The 27,394-nt window shown below is 45.1% G+C and overlaps 1 protein-coding gene across 1 annotated transcript; it reads left to right on the forward strand.

The window, feature by feature from the left end:
* Positions 1–2,170: 2,170 nt before the first annotated feature.
* On the forward strand, positions 2,171–27,241 carry TM7SF2 (transmembrane 7 superfamily member 2). The gene is made up of 11 exons (XM_087881262.1): positions 2,171–3,134; positions 7,426–7,608; positions 10,037–10,233; positions 12,273–12,327; positions 16,540–16,734; positions 18,664–18,767; positions 19,464–19,583; positions 19,901–20,069; positions 21,480–21,560; positions 23,228–23,350; positions 24,379–27,241. Exons 2-11 carry the CDS (start codon positions 7,554–7,556, stop codon positions 24,537–24,539), a joined length of 1,260 nt encoding a protein of 419 aa, XP_087737388.1. The 5' UTR covers positions 2,171–3,134; positions 7,426–7,553; the 3' UTR covers positions 24,540–27,241.
* The last annotated feature ends 153 nt before the right edge of the window (positions 27,242–27,394 follow it).

Genomic DNA, 27,394 nt, shown 5'->3' on the forward strand with positions numbered 1-27,394 from the left:
ACTGATCCCTTCCTTTAGCTTTTTTTTTTTAAATGGTTTTTATATTTATTTTAGTTTCGTTAAACTGTGTATTTTATATTCTGTTTAGCTTAAAAATTTTGCATTTTGCACGCCCTGTGCTATCACCGAAGTTCTGGATTCTAACAATGAAGCCTCACGTGGGATTATTGGACTAGAAACTTCAAACTAATAACATTTCTGAGTTAACATGATGGAGTCTTGCCTGTAAAAATACCTTCAACAGATTAAAAAATAAACCACAATACCATTATACTTTATAAAGCTGCACATTGCTAACAAGGAAGCAGAATTAAAGGTGTCCCGTCCGACTTAAGCATAAAAATCCCAAAACTGCTATTTTAAACCATTTTTAATTTTAAAATTTTTAAAAATTGAAATAAATATTAAATATAAAATAAATATAAAAAACAAAGTCTAAATTTTTCTATACATTATAGCGAATGCCATACAAGAAATACATTATATTTACATATTAAATCATCAAAATAAATTTAAATTTGGTTTATTTAACATTTGGGGTTAGAATTTGGGTTTCATTTCAGCATAAAATCTTGGGTTTTAAGGAAGCCAGCATAGTGTCATCCCAGGCGCCCCGCATGGAACAAACCACGTTGGAATCATGGCTTAAAAATATACAAAGGGTTTAATAATCTGATAACAGCTTGATGGGGATTTCTTCCTTGCATTGGGTAAAATATTTCCAAGGTTATAATAAGCACGGATGGCAAAAATATAATTAAGATTATCAATGGATTCGGCAAGAACGAAACAGCCCTCCTTACCTGCGAGATCTGTAGGAAAACGGAAGCAGGTAGGAGGGGCCGGAAATAAGGGTGTCTGCCTTGCCATTGGTTCAGAAGGCAAGCCAATTATTGCTTTAACTTGAGGCGGGAGTATTTATTTGCAGCAATTAGGAGAGAGAGAGAGAGAGAGAGAGAGAGAGAGAGAGAGACTTTCTCAACCTGGGCAAGTTTCAGACGTGTGGACTTCAACTCCCAGAATTCCCCCTGCAGCTTTCAGTGACCAAAGGGTGGACAAATGTGGCCAAGCTGTCTCAGGAATTCTGGGAGTTGAAGTCCACAGGTTGTAAAAGGGCCGCATTTCCCCACACAAATATGTGTGTTTGCCTACTTGGGGGAGAAAATTGTACTCTGCTGATATGGAGGGGGCATTTTGCGGGGTGGGGGCACCTCTGAGGCTTTGGGAGCAACTTTTTTTGGTTTATCTCCTCTCTCTTTCCTCCCCCCTCACTCCCTTCTCTATTTTTCCTCCCTTCTTTCCTTCTCTCCCCTCCCCTCTTCCCCTCCCTCCTCCCTCCTGTTCTTCTCCCTTCCTTCTCTTCTCCGGTCCTTTTTTCCTTCCTGCCCTCGTTTCCTGCCCTCTTTCTTTCTCCTTCCTTCCTTCTTTCTTTCCTGTTCCTTATTTCCATTTTCTTCCCCCAATTTCTCCTGCATTCCTGTTTTCTTCTACCTAATTCCTCCCTTCCTATTATTTCCTTCCTCCCACCCTCCCTCTCTCCCTTCCTTATTTTCTTCCAATTCCTCCCTCATTCCTGTTTTCTTCTAATTCCCCCCTTCCTATTTTTCCTTCCTCCCACCCTCCCTCTCTCCCTTCCTTATTTTCTTCCAATTCCTCCCTCATTCCTGTTTTCTTCTAATTCCTCCCTTCCTATTTTTCCTTCCTTCCTTCCATTTTCTTCCCCCAATTCCTCCCTCATTCCTCTTTTCTTCTACCTAATTCCTCCTGTTCTATTATTTCCTTCCTTCCTTTTCTTCCAATTTCTCCCTCATTCCTCTTTTTTTCTACCTAATTCCTTCCTTCCTTCCATTTTCTTCTCCCAATTCCTCCCTCATTCCTGTTTTCTTCTACCTGATTCCTCCCTTCCTATTTTTCTTTCCTCCCTCCTTCCTTCCTTTCTCCCTCCCCTACCTTCCTTCCATTTTCTTCCCCCAATTCCTCCCTCATTCCTGTTTTCTTCTACCTAATTCCTCCTGTTCTATTATTTCCTTCCTTCTTTTTCTTCCAATTTCTCCCTCATTCCTCTTTTCTTCTACCTAATTCCTTCCTTCCTTCCATTTTCTTCTCCCAATTCCTCCCTCATTCCTGTTTTCTTCTACCTGATTCCTCCCTGCCTATTTTTCTTTCCTCCCTCCTTCCTTCCTTTCTCCCTCCCCTACCTTCCTTCTTTTCTTCCAATTCCTCCCTCATTCCTGTTTTCTTCTACCTAATTCCTCCCTTCCTATTTTTCTTTCCTCCCTCCCTCCCTCCCTTCCTCCCTCCCTCCCTTCCTTTTCTTCCCCCAATTCGTCTCTCATTCCTGTTTTCTTCTACCTAATTCCTCGCTTCCTATTATTTCCTTCCTCCCACCCTCCCTCTCTCCCTTCCTTATTTTCTTCCAATTCCTCCCTCATTCCTGTTTTCTTCTAATTCCTCCCTTCCTATTTTTCCTTCCTTCCTTCCATTTTCTTCCCCCAATTCCTCCCTCATTCCTGTTTTCTTCTACCTAATTCCTCCTGTTCTATTATTTCCTTCCTTCTTTTTCTTCCAATTTCTCCCTCATTCCTCTTTTCTTCTACCTAATTCCTTCCTTCCTTCCATTTTCTTCTCCCAATTCCTCCCTCATTCCTGTTTTCTTCTACCTGATTCCTCCCTGCCTATTTTTCTTTCCTCCCTCCTTCCTTCCTTTCTCCCTCCCCTACCTTCCTTCTTTTCTTCCAATTCCTCCCTCATTCCTGTTTTCTTCTACCTAATTCCTCCCTTCCTATTTTTCTTTCCTCCCTCCCTCCCTTTTTCCCTCCCTTCCTTTTCTTCCCCCAATTCGTCTCTCATTCCTGTTTTCTTCTACCTAATTCCTCGCTTATTATTATTTCCTTCCTTCCTTCCTCCCTCCCATCTCCAGAAGAGCTGAAAGGGATGAAAGGCAACCTGGGATGAAAAGGTGCCCTCCTACCACCCGGATAGGCTCTTTGCCCCGTGACGTCATTCCATCCTTGGGAGGCGATTGGCTCTCCTTGCCTAGGGCTAGCATGGGCAGAGGGCGGGGTAGCCAGCTGTCAGGCTCCCTGGCCAGACACTCTGCAGGACAGGTGCACCTCCTGGCATCCTTCGCACAGGTGAGCCTCCCTAAGGGGAGACACGGGAGGGGGGTGTCTCCATCCTCCTTGGGGAGGTTGCTGAAGAGAGGCAGGAGGGCACTTCTAAAAGGGGTGGGTGGGTTTCACAGGGGCGGATGAGAATCCTGAGAATCTGCAAGATTGGAGTGGGAAGCCTTTGGGTCCCCGAAATGTCTTTGTCTGCCGGGGCAGAAATCTCTCTCATTTTTTATCCCTTTGAAGAGACTCGACTGCCATCTACACCATCAGAAATGGTGTAGGGTCTCCTGCTTGGACGGGGGTGGGGGTTGGACTAGATGATCTCCAAGGTCCCTTCCGACCCTGTTAATCTAATCTAATCTAATCTGGACTCACCTGGAAGGAGCCTCATTCAGGCTGCCTGGTGGGATGCTGTTTAATTCGGTCAATCAAATCCTTCAGTGGGGCTGTCAGTGGCTCCGGATACGATGCCCAGATCCCTTTGTGGAATGCCTCCTCTTCCGCGCTGGCATTTCCCGCATTTTGCATGCCAGATGCAAGTTGCAAGTTTAAGGCCTTGCTGTGCACCACATGCAGTTTGGTGCACCAATGCATTCTGATGTACAGAATCTAATCAGCCACGGAGGGAAGGATTTCCTAACAAAGGTAAATTTTCCCGTCGGACATCTGTGCTAGTCGTTCCTGACTCTAGGGGGCGCTTCTCATCTCTGTTTCAAAGCCGAAGAGCCAGCGCTGTCCGAAGACGTCTCCGTGGTCCTGTGGCCGGCATGACTCAACGCCAAAGGCTCACCTTTGGTTACCTTCCCACCAAAGGGGGTCCCTATTTTTCTACTTGCATTTCTTTTTACCTGCTTTCGAACTGCTAGGTTGGCAGAAGCTGGGACAAGTCACGGGAGCTCACCCCGTCACGCGGCACTAGGGATTCGAACTGCTGAACTGCCGAACCCTTTCGATCGACCAGCTCAGCGTCTTAGCCAACAAAACAGGACCCCAAATATCCGTGCATGAGATAGTTGGTTTATGTTAAGAGTGTGATTTTTTTTACAAGAGAATGAAAATTCAACTCCTCCCCCTTCCTGTTGTGACGTTAGGGCTGGTGTCAGCAACCTGCGGCTCCGGAGCCGCATGTGGCTCTTTGGGCCCTCTGCTGTGGCTCCCTGTCAGGTGATCCCACTACTGGCTGGCCCCCTCCTCCTCGCCCTCCTCTCCCAGTCACTCCTTGCCTGGCCTGAGAAGGTAAGGGCGATGGCGGGTAATGGGGAAGGGGCTGGGGCAGAGACAGAGAAAGACAGAGAGAGGGAGAGAGAGGGGAGGAAGGAGGGAGGGAGGGAGAGAGAGATGTCAAAAGGATTTTGTGGTTCCCGGTGTTTTTTAACAACTGGTTCTCTGCCCTAATGACCAGCTGGGTAGGCGTGGCTAAGGGGTGGTCATGTGACTGATAGAAGTGAGTGACGTCGAGTTGGCCACGCCCACCCAGGTTTTTGTGGCTCCCGGTGTTTTCTTTTCTGTGCGAAACAGGTCCAAATGGCTCTTTGAATGTTTAAGGTTGCAGATCCTTGCGTTAGGGTCTGAGTTCACAAAAAAAAACCCTCTCTCTGCAAAAGTTCCTTCCTCCCATTATTATTATTATTATTATTATTATTATTATTATTATTATTATTATTATTATTACTATTAATTGAATTTGCATACCGCCCTACTCCCGAAGGACTCAGGGCGGTGAACAGCCAAATAAAATACATATAATACAAATGTTAAAAAACCACTAAAATACAATTAAATAATTGGCCCGAAAAACAAAATTTAAAACACCCCAATTCATAAGACAAATTTAAAATTTTAAAAATTTAAAATTTTTAAAAAAAATTTAAAAGAGAGGTTAGGCCATTGACATCATAAGAAACGTAGTTGAGTTTCTCCTATTGAAATGTATCCTAAAATAATAGATAATAGATAATAAAATAATATATAATAGCTATTTTACCCTTTTTGACTCTGGAAAAAAAATATACGGGGAGTCCTTGACTTACAACTACAACTGGGACCAGTTATTGACATTGCTAAGCAAGGCAGTGTAGGTGACTCAAGCCTGATTTTACAATCTTTTTTTGCAGCGGTTGTTAAGCGAAATCGCTGCAGTTGTTAAGTGAATCACATGGCCGTTAAGCGAATCTGGCTTCTATCATTGCCTTCTACCATTGCAGAGCGATTAGAGAAACTAGGCATTTTACAGTAGTCCTCGACTTATGACAGTTCATTTAATGACCGCTCGAAGTTACAACCCCGTTGAAAAAAACGGACTTGTGACCGTTTTTCACATTATGACCGTTGTGGCATCCCCACGGTCACGTGATTGAAATTTAGACGCTCGTTGGTTTAGGGCCGTGATGGCGAACCTATGGTGCGCATGCCACAGGTGGCACACGGAGCCATATCGGTGGGCACGCAAGCTCAGCTCCGGTGTGCATGTATGCGCCGGCCAGCTCATTTTTGGGCCTCCTGGGCCCACCGGAAGTAGGGAAACAGACTGTTTCCTGCCTCCGGAGGGCCTTGGGGGTGTGTGAGGAAGGCCTGTTTTTTGCTCTCCTTTCTAGGAGCCTGAGAAGGGCGAAAACAGCCTTCCCCACCCGGACGGCAAATGGGCAGTTTCTGGCCTCCGGAGGGCCTCTGGCGGGGTGGGGAAGGCTGCTTTTGCCCTCCCCAAGCTCCTAGAAAGGCTCTGGAGCCTGGGGAGGGTGAAAAATGGGCCTACTGGGCCCACCGGAAGTAGGGAAACAGACTGTTTCCTGCCTCCGGAAGGCCTTGGGGGTGTGTGAGGAAGGCTGTTTTTGCCCTCCCCAAGCTCCTAGAAAGGCTCTGGAGCCTGGGGAGGGCAAAAAGTGGGCCTACCAGGCCCACCATGCCATCATGTGCCAAAAGCGGGGGGGCACGGGGGGGTCACACACGCATGCGTGGGGGCGAGGCACATAGAATTATGGGTGTGGGCACACATGCGCTTGAACACCCCCCCCCCCATGCTTCCTCCACTTTTGGCACGTGATGACAAAAAGGTTAGCCACTGATCACTGGTCTAGGGGTATGATTCATGTTTTGGGTGTGAGAGGTCCCGGGTTCAAATCCCGGACGAGCCCCCATGGGGGAAGCCAGTTTCACTTAACAACCGTATTACTAAGTTTAACAACTGCTGTAATTCACTTAACAACTGTGGCAAGACAGATCATAAAATGTGTCAAAGTTCATTTAACCCATGCCTCGCTTAGCCGCAGAAATTTTGGGCTCGGCTGCGGTCGTAAGTCGAAGGATTACCCGAATAACAGAATGCAAAATGATGTTGTGTAATCCTACCCAGGCACGCTTGCACACACCCAGGCAGGAATCAAAATAGGAGAGCTGCAAAAGATGATGATTAAAATGAAGATGAAGATGACTGTGCTGGGATAAACAGTTAAAATAAAGATGATTGTGCTGGGATTAGCGGTAAAAATAAGATGATTATGTTGGGATTAATAATTAAAATTAGGAATGTTATGTTGGGATAAACATCAATGAAGATGATTATATTGGGAGCAACAGTTAAAATAATGTTTAAATGCTTATAATAATTGTAATGATTTAGATTTTTAAAATACATTCATCTAAGTAAAAAGAAAAATGAAATGATATTTGGTTAGGATTTAAAGATTTAAGTAATGGGTTTTTGGGAAAACGGCATTGTTAAATAGACAGAATTTAGGGAAATAATTGAGTAAAATATTAAGTTGTGTTATTTGAAAATTAAGATTTGTTAGTAATTGTACCAATTTATGACCGGATCAATGCTTCGTTTTGAAAAGATGTGTTTTATGTTTATGTTTTAAAAAAGAAAAAGAAAAAATTTCAAAAAAACAGCAACAACAGGAGAGCTGCATTGTGTGAAAATATTGTGTTTTGCACAATATTCCTGAATCCCAAACCGGAGGTTAAAAATTCCCAACGCGAGTAAAGAAGGAAGGAGGAGATCCATTCTGGTTGTCCTTTGTTAGCCCTGTGGGAGACTTCGCATGCTCCCATTGTGATTAATTTCTAAAAAAAGAAGGCAGCGCATCTCAAATTACAAGCCCGGCTTACACACCGAGAAAAGGATGCCGACGTAAAATCTATTCTCCACGTAAATTAGTTGGTTCGAAGATGGATTTCAATGGGAAGGGGGATCCTTCGGCCAGCTGGAGAAAGTGGGAATATTCAGGCTCTTCCAAATTTCTCGCTGCAGCTCCAGCCTTGTCGAACACAATTGCGCTCGGTCCAAATGGGATTTTTTTTTCCCCCCCTGCAGATTGAGACGGTGCCCGGTGTCGGCTATTTAATGGAGATCAAGTCATAAAACAGGTGCAGGAGTTCTCCGTGGGGGTGGAAAAAAATCACAACCGAAGACGCTTCGGGATCTGAGCTCGGAAGGAAAAAATGGATCGGCTGAAGGTTCTTCGCACCAGAGAACTGGAATTTGGGGGTGTATTTGGTAAGGAAGAGGAGAATTGGGGAGGGGGGAGCCCAGAGCTTTGATATCTCCAATTCTCATATTTGATTGTCCCTTCTAATCCCTCCTTTAAAGGACCAGATTACAGGTAGTCCTCAATTTACGGCCACAATTGAGCCCAAAATTTATGTTGCAAACCGAGTGTCAGCACTAGGATAAATGCATCTTGACGTGCTTGCCTGAAAACCTGACACCGAGACAATTGTTAAGTGAATTTTGTCCCGTTTTACAATTTTACATTTTACTGCCACATTTTGTTAAGGGAATCACTGCAGTTGTTAAATTAGCAACACGTTAACGTGTTATATGGCTTCCTTTTTTGATTGTTAACGTGAATACGGCTTCCTTTTTGATTGTCAGAAAGCCGCAAAAGGGGATCGCGTGACCCTGGGACATTGCGTCCGTCATAAATGTGAGTCAGTTGTCAAGCATCCGAATCAGGGGTGGGTTCTACTTACCTTTACTACCGGTAAAGTAGTAAAGGTAAATAGAACCCACTACTTATCTTAAAGGTAAGTAGAACGGGGCTGCTCGCACAGAAGCGTTCTGATGATGTCGGGATCGGCAGCCGGAGCCTCCCGCTGGTTTTACTACCCGTTCTAGAGAACCGGTGCGAACCGGGGGCAACCCACCACTGATCCGAATGTAAATCACGTCACCATGGGGGATGCTGCAATGGTCGTAAGTGTGAAAAATGATCACAAATCACCTTTTTCAGTTCCGTTGTAACTTTGGTCACTAAATGAACTGTTGTAAGTTGAGGACTACCTGTAAGAGGGAAAGGTTGAAAAATGATGATGCTTCTAGTCCATCCCCCTCTCCACCTTGGCTGTGAGGCTGAGAGGGAGGGACTGACCCCAGGGGCCCCCCAAGGACTGAATGGAGAGTTAGAGGGCCAATTGTTGTGGCCTGCCAGCTGCCAGCAGAGCTGGCGGCAGACTCGGACGATGAGGAGGCTGGGGAGGAACTTGGGGCAGTTTTGGAGTCTGGGAAAGGCTCTGATGGATGCTCTGTGTCGGACGCAGAGATAGAGCCAGGGCCGTCCGACATTTCCCAGCGACCGGAGAGGCAGCTGCCTTCGGAGGCTGAGATGAGTGAGGAGGAAGAACAGCTGGGGCCTGTTCCAGATGCACGTATGCACAGAGCAGTTAGGAGAGGAGAGCAACGGAGGACAAGGAGTCGACTCGGGAAGCAAAGCACATGTGGGTGCTGAATGGCCCCTCCCTGGCTGGGGAATAGAAGGAAAGGAGATTGGTGGTCGTAGGAGACAACCGTTCGTATTTCTGGAGATTTCGCTCATTGCGTTTCGTGCATCAAAGGCTGCTTTTGCCAGAACTTAATTTGCAGCCTTTCGGCTGGGACCTCCCGGCCTGGCAATTATGGTAAGGAACCGATAAGGTCTGTTACCGCAGTTAACTCCTTGAAGGACTATTGTCTGGACTTTTCGGTAGGTGAATGGAATTAATTCACATAAGGAGGAGTTTTTCGTTAGCCAGGAGTCTGTTTCTTGTTTCCGGCTTAAGGCTGGGTCAGAACAACAATAACTTTTCATTGATTGATTTATTACGTTGATATGCTGCCCATTTCATTTATGCAAAGTGATTCTGGGCAGCTTATTTATTTATTGATTGGTTTTTTTCAATTTATGTGCCTGACTATCCGAGGCGTCTCTTTGGAGCATGTTCCTTTATATAAAAAAAGGGACTTATTAAATTTATCTGCCAGCCATCTCACTATGCAAAGTGAACCTGGGCGAGTTATTTATTTATAAAATTTATTTTTTATTAAATGGATTACACATTGATTGGCCGCCCATCTCACCCTGCAAAACGACTGTTGTGTTGATTGCCTTTGGGATGGAAAAGGGGGATTTGAACCCAGTTGTGTAACAAGGGCTGTCTTCTTCTCCTCTCCTCTTCCTCTTCTTCCCTTCTCCTCCTCCTCCTTTTTCTTTCCCCTCCTCTTTTTCTTCTTTCCTTCTCCTCCTCCTCTTCTTCTTCTTCTTTCCTTCTTTCCTTCTCCTCCTTTTCTTCTTCTTCTTCTTCTTCTTCTTCTTCTTCTTCTTCTTCTTCTTCTTCTTCTTCTTCTTCTTCTTCTTCTTCTTCTTCTCCTTCTTTCCTCCTCCTCCTCCTTTTTCCCTCTTCTTCTTTCCTTCTCCTCCTCCTCCTCCTCCTTTTCTTTTTCTTCTTCTTTCCTCCTCATCCTCCTCTTTTCTTCTTCTTCTTCCTCCTCCTCTTCTTCTTTTCTTCCTCCTCCTCCTCCTTTTTCTTTCCCTCCTCCTCCTCTCCTTCTTCTCCTCCTTTTCCTTCTTCTCCTTCTTTTCTTCCTCCTCCTTTTTCTTTCCCCTCCTCCTCTTCTTCTTTTCCTCCTCTTCCTCTCCTCCTCCTTTTCTTCCTCCTCCTCCTTACAGGGGTAGCCCTCCTAATGGTTGTGATGCCCAGCACCGTCTTCTACCTCCTGCTGGTCTGCAGGACAGAGCAGGCAAGCGCGCTGAGCCCCCCCTGGCCGCTGCCCTCCCTCCGCTCCCTCTGGAGCCCCCGAGACTTTGCTCTGGTCCTGGCCTGGCTGGCGTTCCAAGCCCTGCTCTACCGGCTGCCCGTGGGGAAGGTAAGGCTCTTGTATGGGCTGGCACTGTCGGCTCTGGCCTCAGTTTTCCTCATCTGTATAATGGGAAGAAAAGTTGTATGGGATGTCATCCTGGGTTTTTTTTTTTTTCCTGGGAGAAATTTCCTAACAGTGAGAACAATTAATCCACTGGGTGGAAGTTGCCTCCAGAAGTTGTTGAGTGCTCCCATCACTGGAGGATTTCAAGAAGAGATCGGACATTTGTCTTGAATGTCTCCTGTTTGAGCAGGGGGTTGGACTAGAAGACCTCTGAGGTCCCTTCCCATTCTGTTATTCTGCTTGTACAGAGATGGAAGATGGATCAGCAGAGTGTAAAATGGTTATAAAAAAGGACAACAGTAAATTTGAAGGCATTGTTGTGCCCCGCCAGCGACCTGCACGGATCGTGGCTGATCCCGATGACGAGGAGGCTGGTGTGGTGTCGTGCCACAGCCTGCGCAGCCGGCGCTCGCATCGGACAGTGAGGAGGCCCAAGAGGATGTGATGCCAGAGGCAGAGAGACTCAGCCAGGGCCTTCAGAACCTCCAGAGGCTCCTTCCAGTGGAGAGAGTGAAGTGGAGGAGCCTCTCCTCAATGCTCGGGCACGCAGGGCTGCCAAAAGGCAGGAGTGGCTACACAGGAGGAGGAGGTCTTCTCGAGAGTAAGGCTTGAGGATAATTGGCCACTCCCTTAGCCTATTTAAGTCACACGCCGTTAGTAAGTTTCTTGCTAGAAACAACTTGTAATTATCATCAGAGCATTTTTGGAAAAGTCTTATCGTATCTTGCTTTCTGGACTGGTTGCCAACTTTTGCCGGACTTTGGTTTATTCTTGCTACTTAATAAATTAAAGAAGAATTAAAGAGCCTTGATAGTACAGTGGTCTAAGCACCCTGTTATTAACACAGCTGTCTGCAATTAAAGTAAGTTCGAATCTCGCCAAGGCTCAAGGTTGACTCAGCCTTCCATCCTTTCTAAGGTAGGTAAATTGAGGACCCAGTTTGTGGGGGCAATAAGCTGACTTTGTATAAATATACAAAAGGATGAAGGCTATTGCTTAGCGCATTGTAAGCCGTCCTGAGTCTCCGGAGAAGGGCGGCATATAAATCAAATTAAAGAAAAAAAGAAAAAAAATTGATAAGGACCGTCAATATCTTCGGAAATCCGGAGCTGGGGCAGAACAATGGAGTTACGAGAGCTGCAGCACCCAACAAGCAAAGTTCAAGCAAATTTGAAGGCATTTTCAATTTTGGGCAGAAGAAAGGACCAAAAAGACGATCGGCATTCTATCCCTAATAAATAAGAAGAGTTGGACCCTATTGCTCAGAATAACTTTTCATTATGACAGATGGTCCTCGACTTACGTCCGCAACTGAGGCCAGAATTTCTGTTGCAAAGCAAACATCGTTAAATTTCTTCCCGGTTTTACGACCTCTTTTTTTTTTGTTTTGGCCATGGCTGTTAAATGAATTGCTTGCAGTGGTTAAACGAAACTTTTTTTCATTCGCAAGTGCCCATTTGGGTGGGTATTAATTTCTGCTTTGTCGGGCTAGATGGACGGCTGCCAAGATCTTAGGAAAACTCTGATGGTTTCATTTTATTTTATTATTTTATTTTATTCCCCACAGGGTGGATTTGATTTAAATCGAGTTGATTTAAATCAGAATTTAAATCACTAGTAAAAAGGCTTGAGTTAAATCAACTCGATTTAAATCATAATTTTTAAAGAGCAACTGTCACCTCTGCTACTCCTTTGACCCACTGTTGACTCACCGACAGTCTCAATATTGCAGACTCTACAGCCTCCTGCTACCTAACTAGGCTCCATTTCAGGCTGAATAAACAAAATTATTTATGTATCTTAAATAGAAAACCATCTTACGATAGATTTTTACCCCAAAAGTTTTTTATTAAAATAAATTCGATAAAAATCAAAAAAATCCGATTTAAATTAAAAAAAATCCGATTTAAATCAAAAAAATCTGATTTTTTTTATTTTTTAAAAAAAATCATTGATTTTTATCCACCCTGATTCCCCAACAGATCACGGAAGGAAGCCTCCTCCGGGACAAGAGCCGGCTGCAATATCGCATTAACGGTAGATATTTTATTTATTGATTTATTATTGATTTATTTATTTTTGTCAAGCATGTGTAAGATAACAGATACTGGTATAAACATGATTATGAATTAATGAAATAGATATGAATAAATGGGGACATTAGGACAGGGACGGAAGGCAAGCTGATGTGCTTATGCACGCCTCCCCCCCTCTTTTTTTAAATTTGATTTATATGCCGCCCTTCTCCGGAGACTCAGGGCGGCTTACAGTGCGTTAAGCAATAGCCTTCATACTTTTGTATATATTTATACAAAGTCAGTTTATTGCCCCCACAAACTGGGTCCTCATTTAACCTACCTTAGAAAGGATGGAAGGCTGAGTCAACCTTGAGCCTGGGGAGATTTGAACTAGCAGTAATTGCAGGCAGCAGATGTAAGTGGATGTTAATAACAGTGCTTTAGTCTGCTGAGCCACCAGGCTCTATACAGACCTCTTAGGAATGGGGTGAGGTCAACAGTAGACAGTCTAAGGTTAAAGTTTTGGGGGTTTGGGGAAGAAACCACAGAATCAGGGAGTGCATTCCAGGCATTGACTGCTCTGTTGCTGAAGTCGTATTTTCTGCAATCGAGTTTGGAGCGGTGTAACTTAAGTTTGTATCTATTGTGTGCTTGTGTATTAGTTGAAACAGTCATTGACAGGTAGGACCAGGGGGTGGGTTCTACTTACCTTTGCTACCGATTCGCGACGGGATCACATGCGCAGATCACTGATGATGACATCTGGGGTGGTGGGCGGGGCCTCACCAGTTACAACCAGTTCTTGCGAACCGGTCCGAACCGGGGGCAACCCACCACTGGGTAGGACGTTGTAGGAGATAATTTTGTGTACTACGCTTAGGTCATGTTGAGGGTAGAACTGCCCTCTGCAAAATAGTGCAACGGACCAGACAGCGTTGCTTAGCAAAAACACAGATACTCTCAGACTCTGTGTCGAGATCCGCTCGACACCTCGACCCGCTCCCGGGATCGTGGCCTCTGAACGTTTATAGAAAAACAAATAGTCTTTACTTGTAGTAAAACAAACAAACTTGGCTTCTTAAAACAAAGATAACACTTCGTCAAATAATCAAGGCTCAACACAAAAACATAGTTTGCTTACAATTCCAGTTCCTTCAGTAATACCGGCACAGTTCCTTTCAGCAGTTCAACCTTCTAATAGCTCGAGGAGGAGTGAATGAACTTCCTGCCTTCTTTTATGTCTGCTTAGCCAATTAATCAATTAGTCATCTTGTAGCAGTTAAAGATACAGAACATAGTTTTGTATATTATCTACCCAACGGTAGGATAAGGATCCAACAGGTCAGACCGAAGGCGGCATAGTTCTAAGTTTTCTAAGCCCAAAATTTCAAGCCTGGTGACATAAGCCTTGGTAGTACAGGGGTTTAAGGCACCCTGTTATTAAGCTGGTTATTAAGACCAGCTGTCTGCAATTACTGCAGGGTTCGAATCTCGCCAAGGCTCAAGGTTGACTCAGCCTTCCATCCTTTCTAAGGTAGGTGAAATGAGGACCCAGTTTGTGGGGGCAATAAGCTGACTTTGTATAAATATACAAAAGTATGAAGGCTATTGCTTAACGCATTGTAAGCCGCCCTGAGTCTCCGGAGAAGGGCGGCATATAAATCAAATTTAAAAAAAAATAAAAAAATAAAAATAAGGTATTCTTTTGCGAGCAGAGGAGTGGAGGACTCTTCTCGTGAAATATCTCTGGACTCGCTCGATTGTATTAATGTCCGGTATGCAGTGTGGGTTCCAGACAGACGAGCTGTATTCGAGAATTGGTCTAGCAAAGGTTTTGTATGCTCTGGTTAGCAGTACAATATTACCAGAGAAGAAGCTATGCAAGATTAGGTTAACAACTCTTTAATGCCTTTTTGGCGATGTTGTTACATGATGAAAAAGGCTTGGAAAAACAAAGGAATCAGAAGGGATGGGGGGACAAATGGAGGTGGGTGGGAGAGACTTGGCAAAAGATAGCCGTAGCATGGCTTCCCCAAATTGGTTTGTTTTAGGCAATTTAATTAAGAAATATACATCGGAAGTACAGGAAGTCCTCGACTTACGACAGTTCATTTAGTGACCGTTTGAAGTTACAACGGCACTGAAAAAAGTGACTTAGGACCCTCTTTTCACACTTATGGCCGTTGCAGCGTCCCCGTGGTCACGTGATCAAAATTCAGACAGCTTGGCTGCTGCTTCATACTTATGACTGTTGCTGCGTCCCAGGGTCATGTGATCCCCTTTTGCAACCTTCGGACAAGCAAAGTCGATGGGGAAGTCACATTCACTTGAAAACGGTGTTACTAACTTCACAAATGCAGCGATTCACTTAACAACTGTGGCAAGGAAGGTCGTGCACTGGGGCAAAATTCATTCAACAAATGTCTGACTTCACAATAGAAATTTAGGGCTCAATTGTGGTCATTTTATGATGGGTTTTTAAAATTTGAAATTGGTTTTAAATTGAAATGTTTTAAATTATGGGCCAAATTATTTAATTATTTTAAATCTATTTTAACTTTTGTGTATAAAGTGTTTTACTTTGGCTGTTCACCGCCCTGAGTCCGAAAGGAGAAAGGCGGTATAGAAATCTGAAAAATAAATAAATAAATAAATAAGTCGAGGACTACCTGTACAAACTAGCCATTTCTATAACAACAGGCCTATCTAATCAATAAAACCCAAAATCAGAGTTTCATTTTTTTCCCCACCTCAAGCACAAAGTCCAGAAGTGGTTTCCCTTTTTTGTCTGATTTGGTTTTCTTCTGTTTGTTTGTTGTTGTTTGTTTTTTTGAGTTTGTATTTTAACTTTGAATAAAACAAAATATTTTTAAAAACCAGTAGGGTATCGCTAGGACTATAGTAGATATGAATGCTGGAAGTTTCACTCCAAAACTTCTAAAAGAAAGGATGGGGAGAAAATTAAAAAGAAGCGCCATTATAATTAAAGCATTCAGTCAATTCTACAAAACTCCGCACTGGCGACAGGAAAGGCATCCGGCCAGTAAACATTCAGCTCCATTCACTCCACCCTGCAAAGGATTATGGGGTCGTTAAAAGAAGATGACGATTCAGTCAATTCTTTGCCTTAGTTGAGTTTTTAGAGTTCCCAGAGATAACTATTGAGTTATAACTATTGAGCCGTGGGTCTCATTTTGAACCGGTCTCTCTTGATTTTTATGATTTTATGGTTGGTTTTAAATTTTGATATGGATTTTAAATTGATAAATTTTAAACTATGGACCAAATTTAATTATTTTAAATCTATTTTTAATCGTACCTTATGTATAAATGCTTTTATTTTGGCTGTTCACCGCCCTGAGTCCGAAAGGAGAAGGGCGGTATAGAAATTCGATAGATAGATAGATAGATAATGGATAGAGGGGATAGATAGATAGATAGATAGATAGATAGATAGATAGATAGATAGATAGATAGATAGATAATGGATAGAGGGGATAGATAGATAGATAGATGATAGATAGATAGATGGATAGATAGATAGATAGATAGATAGATAGATGATAGATAGATAGATAGATAGATAGATGATAGATAGATAGATAGATAGATGATAGATAGATAGATAGATAGATAGATGATAGATAGATAGATAGATAGATGATAGATAGATAGATAGATAGATGATAGATAGATAGATGATAGATAGATAGATAGATAGATAGATGATAGATGATAGATAGATAGATAGATGATAGATAGATAGATAGATAGATAGATAGATAGATAGATAGATAGATAGATAGATAGATAGATAGATGATAGATAGATAGATAGATAGATGATAGATAGATAGATAGATAGATAGATAGATAGATAGATAGATAGATGATAGATAGATAGATAGATAGATAGATAGATAGATGATAGATAGATAGGTAGATGATAGATAGATAGATAGATAGATAGATAGATAGATGATAGATAGATAGATAGATGATAGATAGATAGATGATAGATAGATAGATAGATAGATGATAGATGATAGATGATAGATGATAGATAGATAGATAGATGATAGATAGATAGATAGATAGATAGATGATAGATAGATAGATAGATAGATAGATAGATAGATGATAGATAGATAGATAGATAGATAGATAGATAGATAGATAAATAAATTTGGGGTACAAATCCCCCACCCTGTTTTTTTTTTCATTTCGGGTAGGTTTCCACGCCATGTTGGTCACAGCGTTGATGTTGGGCGCCGGACTGGCCGGGGGGCTGCGCTTGAGTTACATCTACGACCACATTCTGCAGTTGGCCTTTGCAGCGACCATCCTGGCTTTCGGCCTCAGCGTCCTTCTCTATTTCAAGGCCCTTCTGGCCCCAGAGACAGCCCTGGCTCCCGGTGGGAATTCAGGTGAGGGTCTCCCCCCCCCCAGGGGTGGGCTTCAAAAATTTTAGCAAGGGGTTCTCTGCCCAGTTGCTGGGTGGCTGTGGCCATGGTGGGCGTGGCCTAGTCGGTTTCCTGCACCATGGTGGAGGACGGGGTGTTTTTGCCCTCCCCGGGCTCCGGAGGCTTTTTTTGAGCCTCCGGGAGGGCGAAAACGGCCTCCCCAGGCTCCGGAGGCCCTCTGGAGGCCGGAAAAGGGCCTTCCTGAATTTCCAGTAGGCCTGTTTTTCGCCCTGCACTTACCTGCATCCAAAACAGGCCGCATGGGGACTCCTGAGAGGGGATGGGGTGGGCGTGGCCAGCCAGGAGTGGGATTTGGGGGGTTCTCCGAACTGCACAGAATCTTAGCTAGAGGTTCTCCCGAACCAGTGGTGGGTTCCTCCCGGTTCGGTCCGGTTCGGCCGAGCCGGTAGCAGTGACGATATGATGTCACCGAACCGGTTCTCCCCCCCCCGCCCTCCCCCCCCACCCCCCCACGTTAGTCTTACCTTTTATTTGGTCCCACCCCCAATCTATTGCTGCCTCCTGAGTCCCAGCTGATGACTAGAGGGAAAAAAACCTGTTTAAACTCTTGCCGGGGGCTTCAAAGGGCCGTCCTACCGCTGATCAGTGTTAAAAGCAAACAAATGAGTCGGGTCGTAAGTGCGAGGACTGATCGTAAGTGCGAGGACCTTCCAGAAATGACTCTGACCAGCTAGCCACGCCCACCTAGCCACATGACCTCCAAGCCACACCCACAAAATAAGCCAAACCCACAGAACCGGTAGTAAAAACAATTAGAACCCCCCCTGTCCCGAACCCCTGCAAATCCCCAGTAGCCCACCCCTGGATTTGTCCCCCAAATCTGGAAAAACTCAGTGGGGGCTGCGGAATGAGGAAAAACCTGGAGGAAGAGGGAACTCAATCCCCATTGCAATCTTGTCCACCTGTCTTAAGATAGACTAAGCGTAGTGTTTTTCCCCCTTGGAGACTTTAAGATGATAGAATACCAGAGCGGGAAGGGGCCTCGGAGGTCTTCTAGTCCAGCCCCCTACTCAAGCAGGAGACCCTAGCTAGACCATTTCAGACAAGTGGCTGTCCAGTCTCTTCTTAAAAGCCTCCAGTGTTGGAGCAACTCCACAACTGAAGAGGGAGTCAAGCTATTCTCCAAAGCACCAGAAGGCGGAACAAGAAGCAGTGGTTGGAAATTAATCAAGGAGAGAAGCAACCCAGGACTTTCCTGACAGTGAGAACAATTAACCAGGGGAACAGCTTGCCACCAGAAGTTGTGGGCGCTCAAACACTGGAAGTTCTTAAGAAGAGATTGGACAGCCACTTGTCTCAAATGGTATAGGGCAGTGATGGCTAACCTTTTTGTCATCGCGTGCCAGGAAGGGGAGGGCAGGGGAGGTTCGCACACACCCCGCCCTGCGCCCCACCCTGAGTATGCGTGCCCAATCCCCCCTCCCCCCTTGCTCCTGGCCCGTTTTTCTTTGTCACCTGGCTCCAGATCCTCTCTATGCATCTGGGGAGGGCGAAAACAGCCTTCCCCCACCTACCCCCAGGCCCTCCGGAGGCAGAAAACAGCTGTTTTCCCTACTTCTGGTGGGCCCAAAAGGCCTGAAAATCAGGTGGCCGGCATGCACATGCGCGTCAGAGCTGAGCTGGCATGCCCACTGATATGGCTACACGTGCCACCTGTGGCACGCGTGCCATAGGTTTGCCATCACGGGTATAGGGGTTGCCTGCCTGAGCAGGGGGTTGGACTAGAAGACCTCCAAGTCACCCGAGGACTTACCTGTACCGGAATTGGGCAGTTTTCCTGGGACGTAGGAGAGGAACAAAGGCCATTCCGCTCACCCAGGGCTCTTCAAAAGTTTCAGAAAACGTTGTGGGTTTTTTTCTCCCCTCCTGCAGGAAACCCCATTTATGATTTCTTCATGGGCCACGAGTTGAACCCGCGCTTTGGGGTCTTTGATCTCAAATTCTTCTGTGAGTTGCGGCCGGGTCTCCTTGGCTGGGTAAGCGTCGGGGGTGGGCTTCGTAAATTTTAGCCAAGGGTTCTCTGCCCGGTTGCTGGGTGGGCATGGCCATGGTGGGTGTGGCTTAGTCGGCCACCTGCACCAAGGGGGGGGGCTTTTTGCCCTCCCCAGGCTCTGGAGGCTTTTCTCGAGCCTCTGGGAGGATGAAAATGGGCCTTCCTGAACTTCCGATAGAGTAGAGTAGAGTAGAGTAGAGTAGAGTAGAATAGAGTAGAGTAGAGGTAAAGTAGAGTAGAGTAGAGGTAAAGTAGAGTAGAGTAGAATAGAGTAGAGTAGAGGTAAAGTAAAGTAGAGTAGAGTAGAGTAGAGTAGAGGTAAAGTAAAGTAGAGTAGAGTAGAGTAGAGTAGAGGTAAAGTAGAGTAGAGTAGAATAGAGTAGAGTAGAGGTAAAGTAAAGTAGAGTAGAGTAGAGTAGAGGTAAAGTAAAGTAGAGTAGAGTAGAGGTAAAGTAAAGTAGAGTAGAGTAGAGTAGAGTAGAGGTAAAGTAGAGTAGAGTAGAGTAGAGTAAAGTAAAATAGAGTAAAGTAAAGTAAAATAAATTTTAGCCTCCAGCTCCCTAATTTTATCCACATGTTTTTAAAATCCAGTATGGTGGGAAAAACGGGGGAAACGAATAGGGAAATTGAAGATGAGTTTGTTCCCATCGCTGGGCTGACTGTCTCCTCCCTCCCACAGGCCCTGATCAACATGGCAATGTTGGTTAAAGAGACGGAGCTGAGAGGCAGCCCCTCTCTGGCCATGATCCTGGTTAATGCCTTCCAGCTTCTCTACGTGGTAGATGCCTTCTGGCATGAGGTAGGTTAAACCACGGCCAGCAGGCCTGGCCACGGGGAAATGGGAGGGGGATTTAACAAGTTCTCCTTGGAACGTGGGAGACAGAAATATTTCCCCAACTCAGAAACTCCCAGATTATTTGGCTAGCAAATCCTTTTAGAGGCATAAAGGCTGGTCGCGCGATCTGGCTTGACTCACTGCTTTGAGTGATCTACAACTGTTTGCACAGCTGCATGAAGCTAGAGCGGTCTTTCTCAACCACTTTAAGATGGGTGGACTTCAACTCCCAGAATTCCCCAGCCAGAAATTTGTGGCTGACATTTAGGAATATTTTGCAGGAGGCCGTTCTCACCACAATGGATATCGTCCACGATGGCTTTGGGTTCATGCTCGCTTATGGGGACCTGGCTTGGGTGCCGTTCCTGTACAGCCTCCAGTCCTGCTTCCTCGTAACTCACCCCCAGAAGCTCAGCCTGCCTGTGGCCGGGGGCATCGTCCTGCTAAACGGTGAGTCAGGCTGCAAATGGGCCCTCTGAGCACGCACAGAACGCTTTGGTTATCTCCTGCTTGAGCGAAGGGTGGGAGGAGGAGGGATTGGACTAGATGTCTAAGGTCCCTTCTAACTCTATTATCCTATCCTATCCTATCCTATCCTATCCTATCCTATCCTATCCTATCCTATCCTATCCTATCCCATTCCATATTGTATTCCATTCCATATTGTATTCTATTCCATTCCATTCCATTCCATTCCATTCCATTCCATTCCATATTCTATTCTATTCTGAATCCTATTCCATTCCATTTTTATTCTATTCCATTCCATTCCATTCTATATATTATCCTATCCTATCTTATCCTATCCTATCCTATCCTATCCCATTCCATATTGTATTCCATTCCATATTGTATTCTATTCCATTCCATTCCATTCCATTCCATTCCATTCCATTCCATTCCATATTCTATTCTATTCTGAATCCTATTCCATTCCATTTTTATTCTATTCCATTCCATTCCATTCTATATATTATCCTATCCTATCCTATCCTATCCTACATTCCATTCCATTCCATTCCATATTCTATTCTATTCTGAATCTTATTCCATTCCATTCCATTCTATATTTATTCCATTCCATTTCATTCTTTCCACTCTTCTCTTTATTATTCTATTCTATTCTATTCTATTCTATTCTATTCTATTCTATTCTATTCTATTCTATTCTATTCTATTCTATTCTATTCTATTCCATTCCATTCCATTCCATTCTATATTTATTCTATTCTATATATTATCCTATCCTATCCTATCCTACATTCTATTCCATTCCATTCCATTCCATTCCATATTCTATTCTATTCTGAATCCTATTCCATTCCATTCCATTCTTTATTAATTCTATTCTATTTTCTATTATTTTACAGATATGCAATAAAATAACAGCATCCCATCCTTCTATTCTATTCTATTCTATTCTATTCTATTCTATTCTATTCTATTCTATTCTATTCTATTCTATTCTATTCTATTCTATTCTTCTATTCTATTCTTTTACAGAATAACCAACTATTCCCTCTTCTCTTCTCTCCTCTCCTCTTTTCATTTTCTTTTTGTTGCCTTCCAATAGAGCCTGGATGGTCATCCATTTCATTCAGGGTTTTCCAACCTTAATGAATTTTTTCCCTGTGAACTTCAAATCCCAGAATTCCGGTCAACATATCCGCTAATGAGAATTCTGGGAATTGAGGTCCATACAGCTGGAAGTTGCCTAGTTTGGGAAGCGTTGATCTGATGGAGCCTGTGCTGAGAGAAAAGGTTGGGCTGGATGCCCTCTAAGGTCTCTTCTAGTGCTATGACGCTATGATTCAATATACCATAATCATCTCATTGTCTTCTTTTGTTTTTGTTTTGCAGGCCTGGGGTATTCCATATTCCGTGGTGCCAATTCCCAGAAAAACACCTTCCGACGGAATCCCGCTGATCCCAGAGTGGCTGGTTGGTACAGCTTCACACATTTCAGTTTGTGGGGTGGGTCCAACAAGAGAGACTTAACCAAGTGAAGGCTCCAACACTGGAAATTTGTAAGAAGATGTTGGATAACCATTTGTCTGAAGTGGTGGAGGGTTTCCTGCCTGGGAAGGGGGTTGGACTAGAAGACCTCCAAGGTCCCTTCCAACTCGGTTATTCTATTTCTATATTTCTAAGTCCAAAACGTGGCAGGTGCATTCACACAACATGGTGGGCTTGCTTCCTTTTAACCTAGATCAGAAGTCTTCAAACTTGGCCGCTTTAAGACTTGTGGACTTCAACTCCCAGAATTCTCCAGCCAGCATAGCTGATTATTCTGTAAAAAAATAGAATAGAATTCTGTAAAATAGAATAAGAATAGAATGCAACCCCAAACAAATTCAATTAAGCCAGCCAAGGACCTGCAATCAAGAAATGAAGCTATAATATGTTGAGACTCCGGAAAGAGTGCAGAGAAGAGCAACCAAGAGGATTCGGGGACTGGAGGCTAAAACAGATGAAGAACAGTTGCAGGAACTGGGTGTGTCTAGTTTGATGAAAAGAAGGACTAGGGGAGACATGATAGCAGTCTTCCAGTATCTCAGGGGCTGCCCCAAAGAAGAGGGAGTCAAGCTATTCTCTAAAGCACCCAAGAGTAGGACAAGAAGCAATGGGTGGAAACTAATCAAGGAGAGAAGCAATTTAGAACTAAGGAGGAATTTCCTGACAGTGAGGACAATTCATCAGTGGAACAACTTGCCTCCAGAAGTTGTGAATGCTTCAACACTGGAGGCTTTTAAGAAGAAACCGGACAACCATTTCTTCCGAATGGTGTAGGGCCATGATGGCGAACCTATGGCACACGTGCCACAGGTGGCACACAAAGCCATATCTGTGGGCACATGAGCGTTGCCCTAGCTCAGCTCCAGTGCGCATGTGCATGCTGGGCCAGCTGATTTTTGGGCCTTCCGGGCCCACCGGAAGTTGGGAAATGGTGTTTCTGGCCTCCGGAGGGGTGGGGAAGGCCGTTTTTGCCCTCCCCAGGCTCCTAGAAAGCCTCTGGAGCCTGGGGAGGGTGAAAAAAGGGCCTTCCGGGCCCACTGGAAGTTGGGAAACGGGCCATTTCCGGCCACCGGAGGGCCTCCGGGGGTGGGGGTGGGAAGGCCATTTTCACCCTCCCCAGGCTCCTAGAAAACCTGGGGAGGGTGAAAAATGGGTCTACGGGCCCATCGTGACATCATGTGCCAAAAGGAGGGGGAGCATGGGGGTCACGCGTGCATGCGCAGGGGGGCAAGGGGCATTGAATTATGGGTGTGAGCACTTGCGCATGTGACCCCCCGTGCTCCCCCTGCTTTTGGCACGCGACGGCAAAAAGGTTAGCCATCACTGGTATAGGGTCTCCTGCTTGAGCAGGGGGTTGGACTAGAAGACCTCCAAAGTCCCTTGCAATCCGATTATTCTGTGTTGTACATTGTAGAGTAGGATTTTCTTGGGATGCCTCTGATTTTTTACTTTTTAATGCATCCATTTCATTGATTAGTGCGCATATCCTTTTTTAATGGGAATATTTTTGACCGCATGAATGTTCCCTACGTATTTTTGTAAGGCTTAGCTCGAGGGCTGATATTATCGTGCTCTTTTTTTTCCCCTGCCAGGGCTCCGGACAATCCCTACGGCAACCGGTCGGCGCCTCCTGGTCTCTGGCTGGTGGGGTTTTGTGCGACACCCCAACTATTTAGGAGACCTGATCATGGCTTTTGCATGGTCCTTGCCCTGCGGTAAGTGGCAGCCATCTAGGAGAGGCTCCGGATTTCTTTCTCTGCAGCAATCTAAGCTGGCCTTTTGTTGTCGCCCACCAACAGCCAGTGGATCTGACAGCAGATTCGGACAGTGAGGAGGTTGGGGAGGAACATGGGCCAGTCCTGGAGTCTGGGGATGTCAGGGCGTTGATTAATCCCATTCTGCCTTTGGGTAATTGCACCCTGATTAAGAGGAGCGGATCGTGGCCTTTCCTTGCGAGCATACTTTAAGAAAACAAACCCAAAGAAATATCTTCTAAGAAAACTCATTTATTTGTTATAAAGAAAATAAAACATCTCACTAATCTAATAGTTACATTTTGGCAATGTTCCTGCCGGACCTCCTGGCAGGAGAACCTCTTGGCAGGAGAACAAAGAAAGTTAGAAGAAAGAATGTGGGATGTGTGGACATGCGCAGTTAGCTTAGAGATAAGAAGTTGGCAAGCTACGGTGAGTCTTAGAGTTCAAAAATAGTAGCTCATCTGGTAAATAAAAAAACGCAGTGACAGGGGAAGACTCTGATGAGGGCTCTGCGTCGGAGGCAGAGAGGGGGCCAGGGCCGTCTGACAGTTGTCAGCTGCCTTCCGAGTCAAACATCAGTGAGGCAGACGAACAGCGGGAGCCTGTTCCCAGTGTGCGCATGCACAGAGTTGCCAAACGAAGGGAACAGCTATAGAACAAGGGTCGACTCAGGAGTAAAGCCACAAGTGGATGATGAATGGCCCCTCCCAGAGGGGATAAAAGAGGAGCGGAAGGGGAGTGGAGTTTGCAGGAGACAATTAGTTCGCTTAATTGGTTCGTGACTCTTTGCCGAGTTTTGAAGATATCGACCTGGCAGCTCTCCAAGCCAGATAAAGGTCTGTGCCTGTAAATTCTCCCTTTGCTGAAGGCGAATGAGAGGAATTCACTGTTTGTTTCACAAAAGGGGTTTTGCCGGGACCAGGATTCTGCTTCGTGCTTTTTGGGGAAGCCTAAGTCAGAAAAACTTCCTTTTGGTTTCATTGCAGGGTTCACTCACATCTTGCCTTATTTTTATATCATCTATTTTACCTTGCTGCTGGCTCATCGGGATGCCCGGGACGAGCACCAGTGCCTGAGGAAGTACGGGCTGGCGTGGCACGAATATTGCCGGCGTGTCCCCTACCGGATTTTCCCGTATCTCTACTGAATTCTCAAATCCCCATTTCCAGATGGTCTCTGGACTCATCTCGGGCCAGAATTGTCTCCTGGCTTCGTGGCAGAAGAGACCGGTATGGCCTGGAGAATGTCTTCCTTTGACTTCATTGCCCGTCTTCCATTTGTTTAGATTTCGTTCCCGATAGGAAAAAAAAAGACTGGAAAAATAGACTTGGGAGCTGGAATCGTTTTTATCGAAATAAACTTGATTTTTAGGACACAGATATAAGAGAGTTGGAAGGGACCTCAGAGGTCTTCTACTCCATCTCCATGCTCACGCAAGAGATCCTATATCATTTCGGACAAATGGTGAGTCCCGTCTTTTCTTAACACACACCCCCGCCCCCCCAGTGATGGAGCAGCCACAACTTCCCGAGTCAAGGGTTCCTGTCAGACCTGCCTCTAAGTAAGAATAAGCCTTAACAACTTTGGTTTAAAAAGGTATAGTTTCATAAAGGTCAAGTGAATGACAATAATGCAAAGCCAGAACTGAGATTCACACACCAAAATCACATAAGTTCCAGTTTTCCCTTGCTTGCTTGCTTGCCTGCCTCCTGCTGCCCACCAATCAATCAAGTTCTTGCAAGATGTTTCTATAAGGGCCAGTCTGGGTCCAGGTTGATATGTGGCCTCCTCCTTCTTCCAGCCCCGTGACTTTGGAGCACTTTCTGTCCCCCGTTTCCCTTCATCCCCCTTCCCCACAGATCATGGCAGATTGTCCCTGCATAATACACCCAGCAAGGCACAAGCAGGTATAAAGTGACAGCTGACACTGTCAGGAAATTTCTTATTCCCAGGTTGGATCTGTTCTGTCCCCGTCTCACACACGCACACAAACAGACAGCCGGGGGTTAAATAAACTGGCAGACAACCAAATTCTTTTGATAAGAGGATTGGCAGCAACCCAGTAGCTGCTTGCCTAGAACTTTACTCATAAACAAGATACACACAGTTCAAGAATTGTCCAGTCCAGTCTGTAATTAAATCCAAGGCAGATAATGTTGTTTCCAAAGATGCAATGTGACTCGATAGTAGTTAGTTTTGTCCGTCACAGCCTGAATGGCCACCTCACCCCTTTATAACCCCTGTGGGGTGTGGTCCAGTGACTCAGCTTAATCTCTGGCACGCCTCCTTTTCTGTTGCGTGCGCTTGTCTCTCCGACGCTGGCATGGATCCAGCCAAGACTTATCTCCTTCACTGTCCGACTGTGAGGAGATAACTGGCTCCTGACCAATCTCTTCTGCTACGGGAGACACCTGAGGCATTGCCAGAGAGGAGGGTCCTGGAGAGGGAGGCCTGGCCAACTCCTCTCCTTCATGTTCGGAGCCTTCTCCCTCCCGATAAGTCGGCCTCGGGAGTCGGAGCCACAACAGGATCTCCCTTTGACTGGCTTCCACCCATTGCTTCTCATCCTGTCTTACGGTGCTTTGGAGAATAATTTGATCCCTTCTTCTCTGTGACAGCCCCTCAAATATTGGAAGACTGCTATCGTGTCCCCCCTTAATCCTTATCGTGCTTGATAGGCTAGACGTGTCTAACTCCCTCAACCGTTGTTCTGACTCAATTCCCCATACATGAGAAACCCTCTGAAGTTAAATCAATGATTCTTTTGTTAGGAGCGCCAACAGCCCCGGCAAAAAGTTTCTCTCACCACAGACTAACAAATCCGTCCGGTAGGGAGAGGAATGAGTTGTCTGCCACATCTATTCATCTCCGTCCCCTGCCTTTTATCCCCAGAGCTAGGATGGGGCTTCGCTAGCAGCGGTGGCCTCTTCCGTCCTAAAGACTGGCCCATAGATTTCCACTGCTCTCCTCTCCTCTGCCTTCTGTGCATCTGCATATCAGGCACAGAACCCAGCTGTTCCTCCTCTTCCTCATCAGCCACCTCCAGACCTGGGGGCTGTCGACTCTCCATCTGAGGGCTGACGGACGGCCCAGGCTCTGTCCCTATCTCCGATAGCTCCATTCCCTCTTCCCCCTCGGAGCTCTCAGGTTGCCTGACTCCCACACCTCCTCCTCGTCCTCCTCCGATTTGGCTGCTGGAGGGGCCACAAAAAACCGTTCTTCATTCGATGTAGCCTCCACACCTTTATTCATCTTTGTTGCTCTTCCTTGCACATTTTCCAGGGGTCTCAACGGAACAATCATTGGTGATGCTTCTTGATGTCCTAACAGTTCACCACATTTGCAAGTGTTCAGTAAGATAGTCTAGATCAGTGTTTCTCAACCTTGGGAGCTTGAAGATGGGTGGACTTCAACTCCCAGAATCCCCCAGCCAGCAGCGCTGGCTGGGGGATTCTGGGAGTTGAAGTCCACCCATCTTCAAGCTCCCAAGGTTGAGAAACACTGGTCTAGATAGAAGCTGAATATTTTTAAAGAGATTAATAGGCTCTCGGGAACTCCACTTCTTAAACTCTACAGATTAACAAAGCAATACTAACCGGCAGGCTGACGTAATAAAGGAGAACTCGATATAATTTGCAGTGTCATAAAAATGACACTTTTTGGAAACTGGCATTAGAGATTTTCAGACATAACTATTCACTTTTAGTTTTTTATGATTTAAAGTCTTTGGGGATTGGATTATGCCAGCTTTTAAAAAATAACATTTAAAACGCAAAAACATTTGTGTTTTTTTGCTCTTGAATAGCAAATAATTGGATGGTGGGAATAATAAAAATATTCTTTGCAATGGGAAATAGTGAAGTGTTTTATTTGTAGCTAGCGATGAGATCTTTTTTGAAAGGGGATTTCTCTGAATCGCATGATTAACAATGCAGGTAGTCCTCAACTTAGGACAATTGATCTGTTGCTAAATGAGACATTTTGTTAAGTGAGTTTTTCCCC

The sequence above is a fragment of the Pantherophis guttatus genome, chromosome 18, assembly GCF_059756535.1.
Source record: "Pantherophis guttatus breed Tessera chromosome 18, ASM5975653v1, whole genome shotgun sequence".
NCBI lineage: Eukaryota > Metazoa > Chordata > Lepidosauria > Squamata > Colubridae > Pantherophis > Pantherophis guttatus.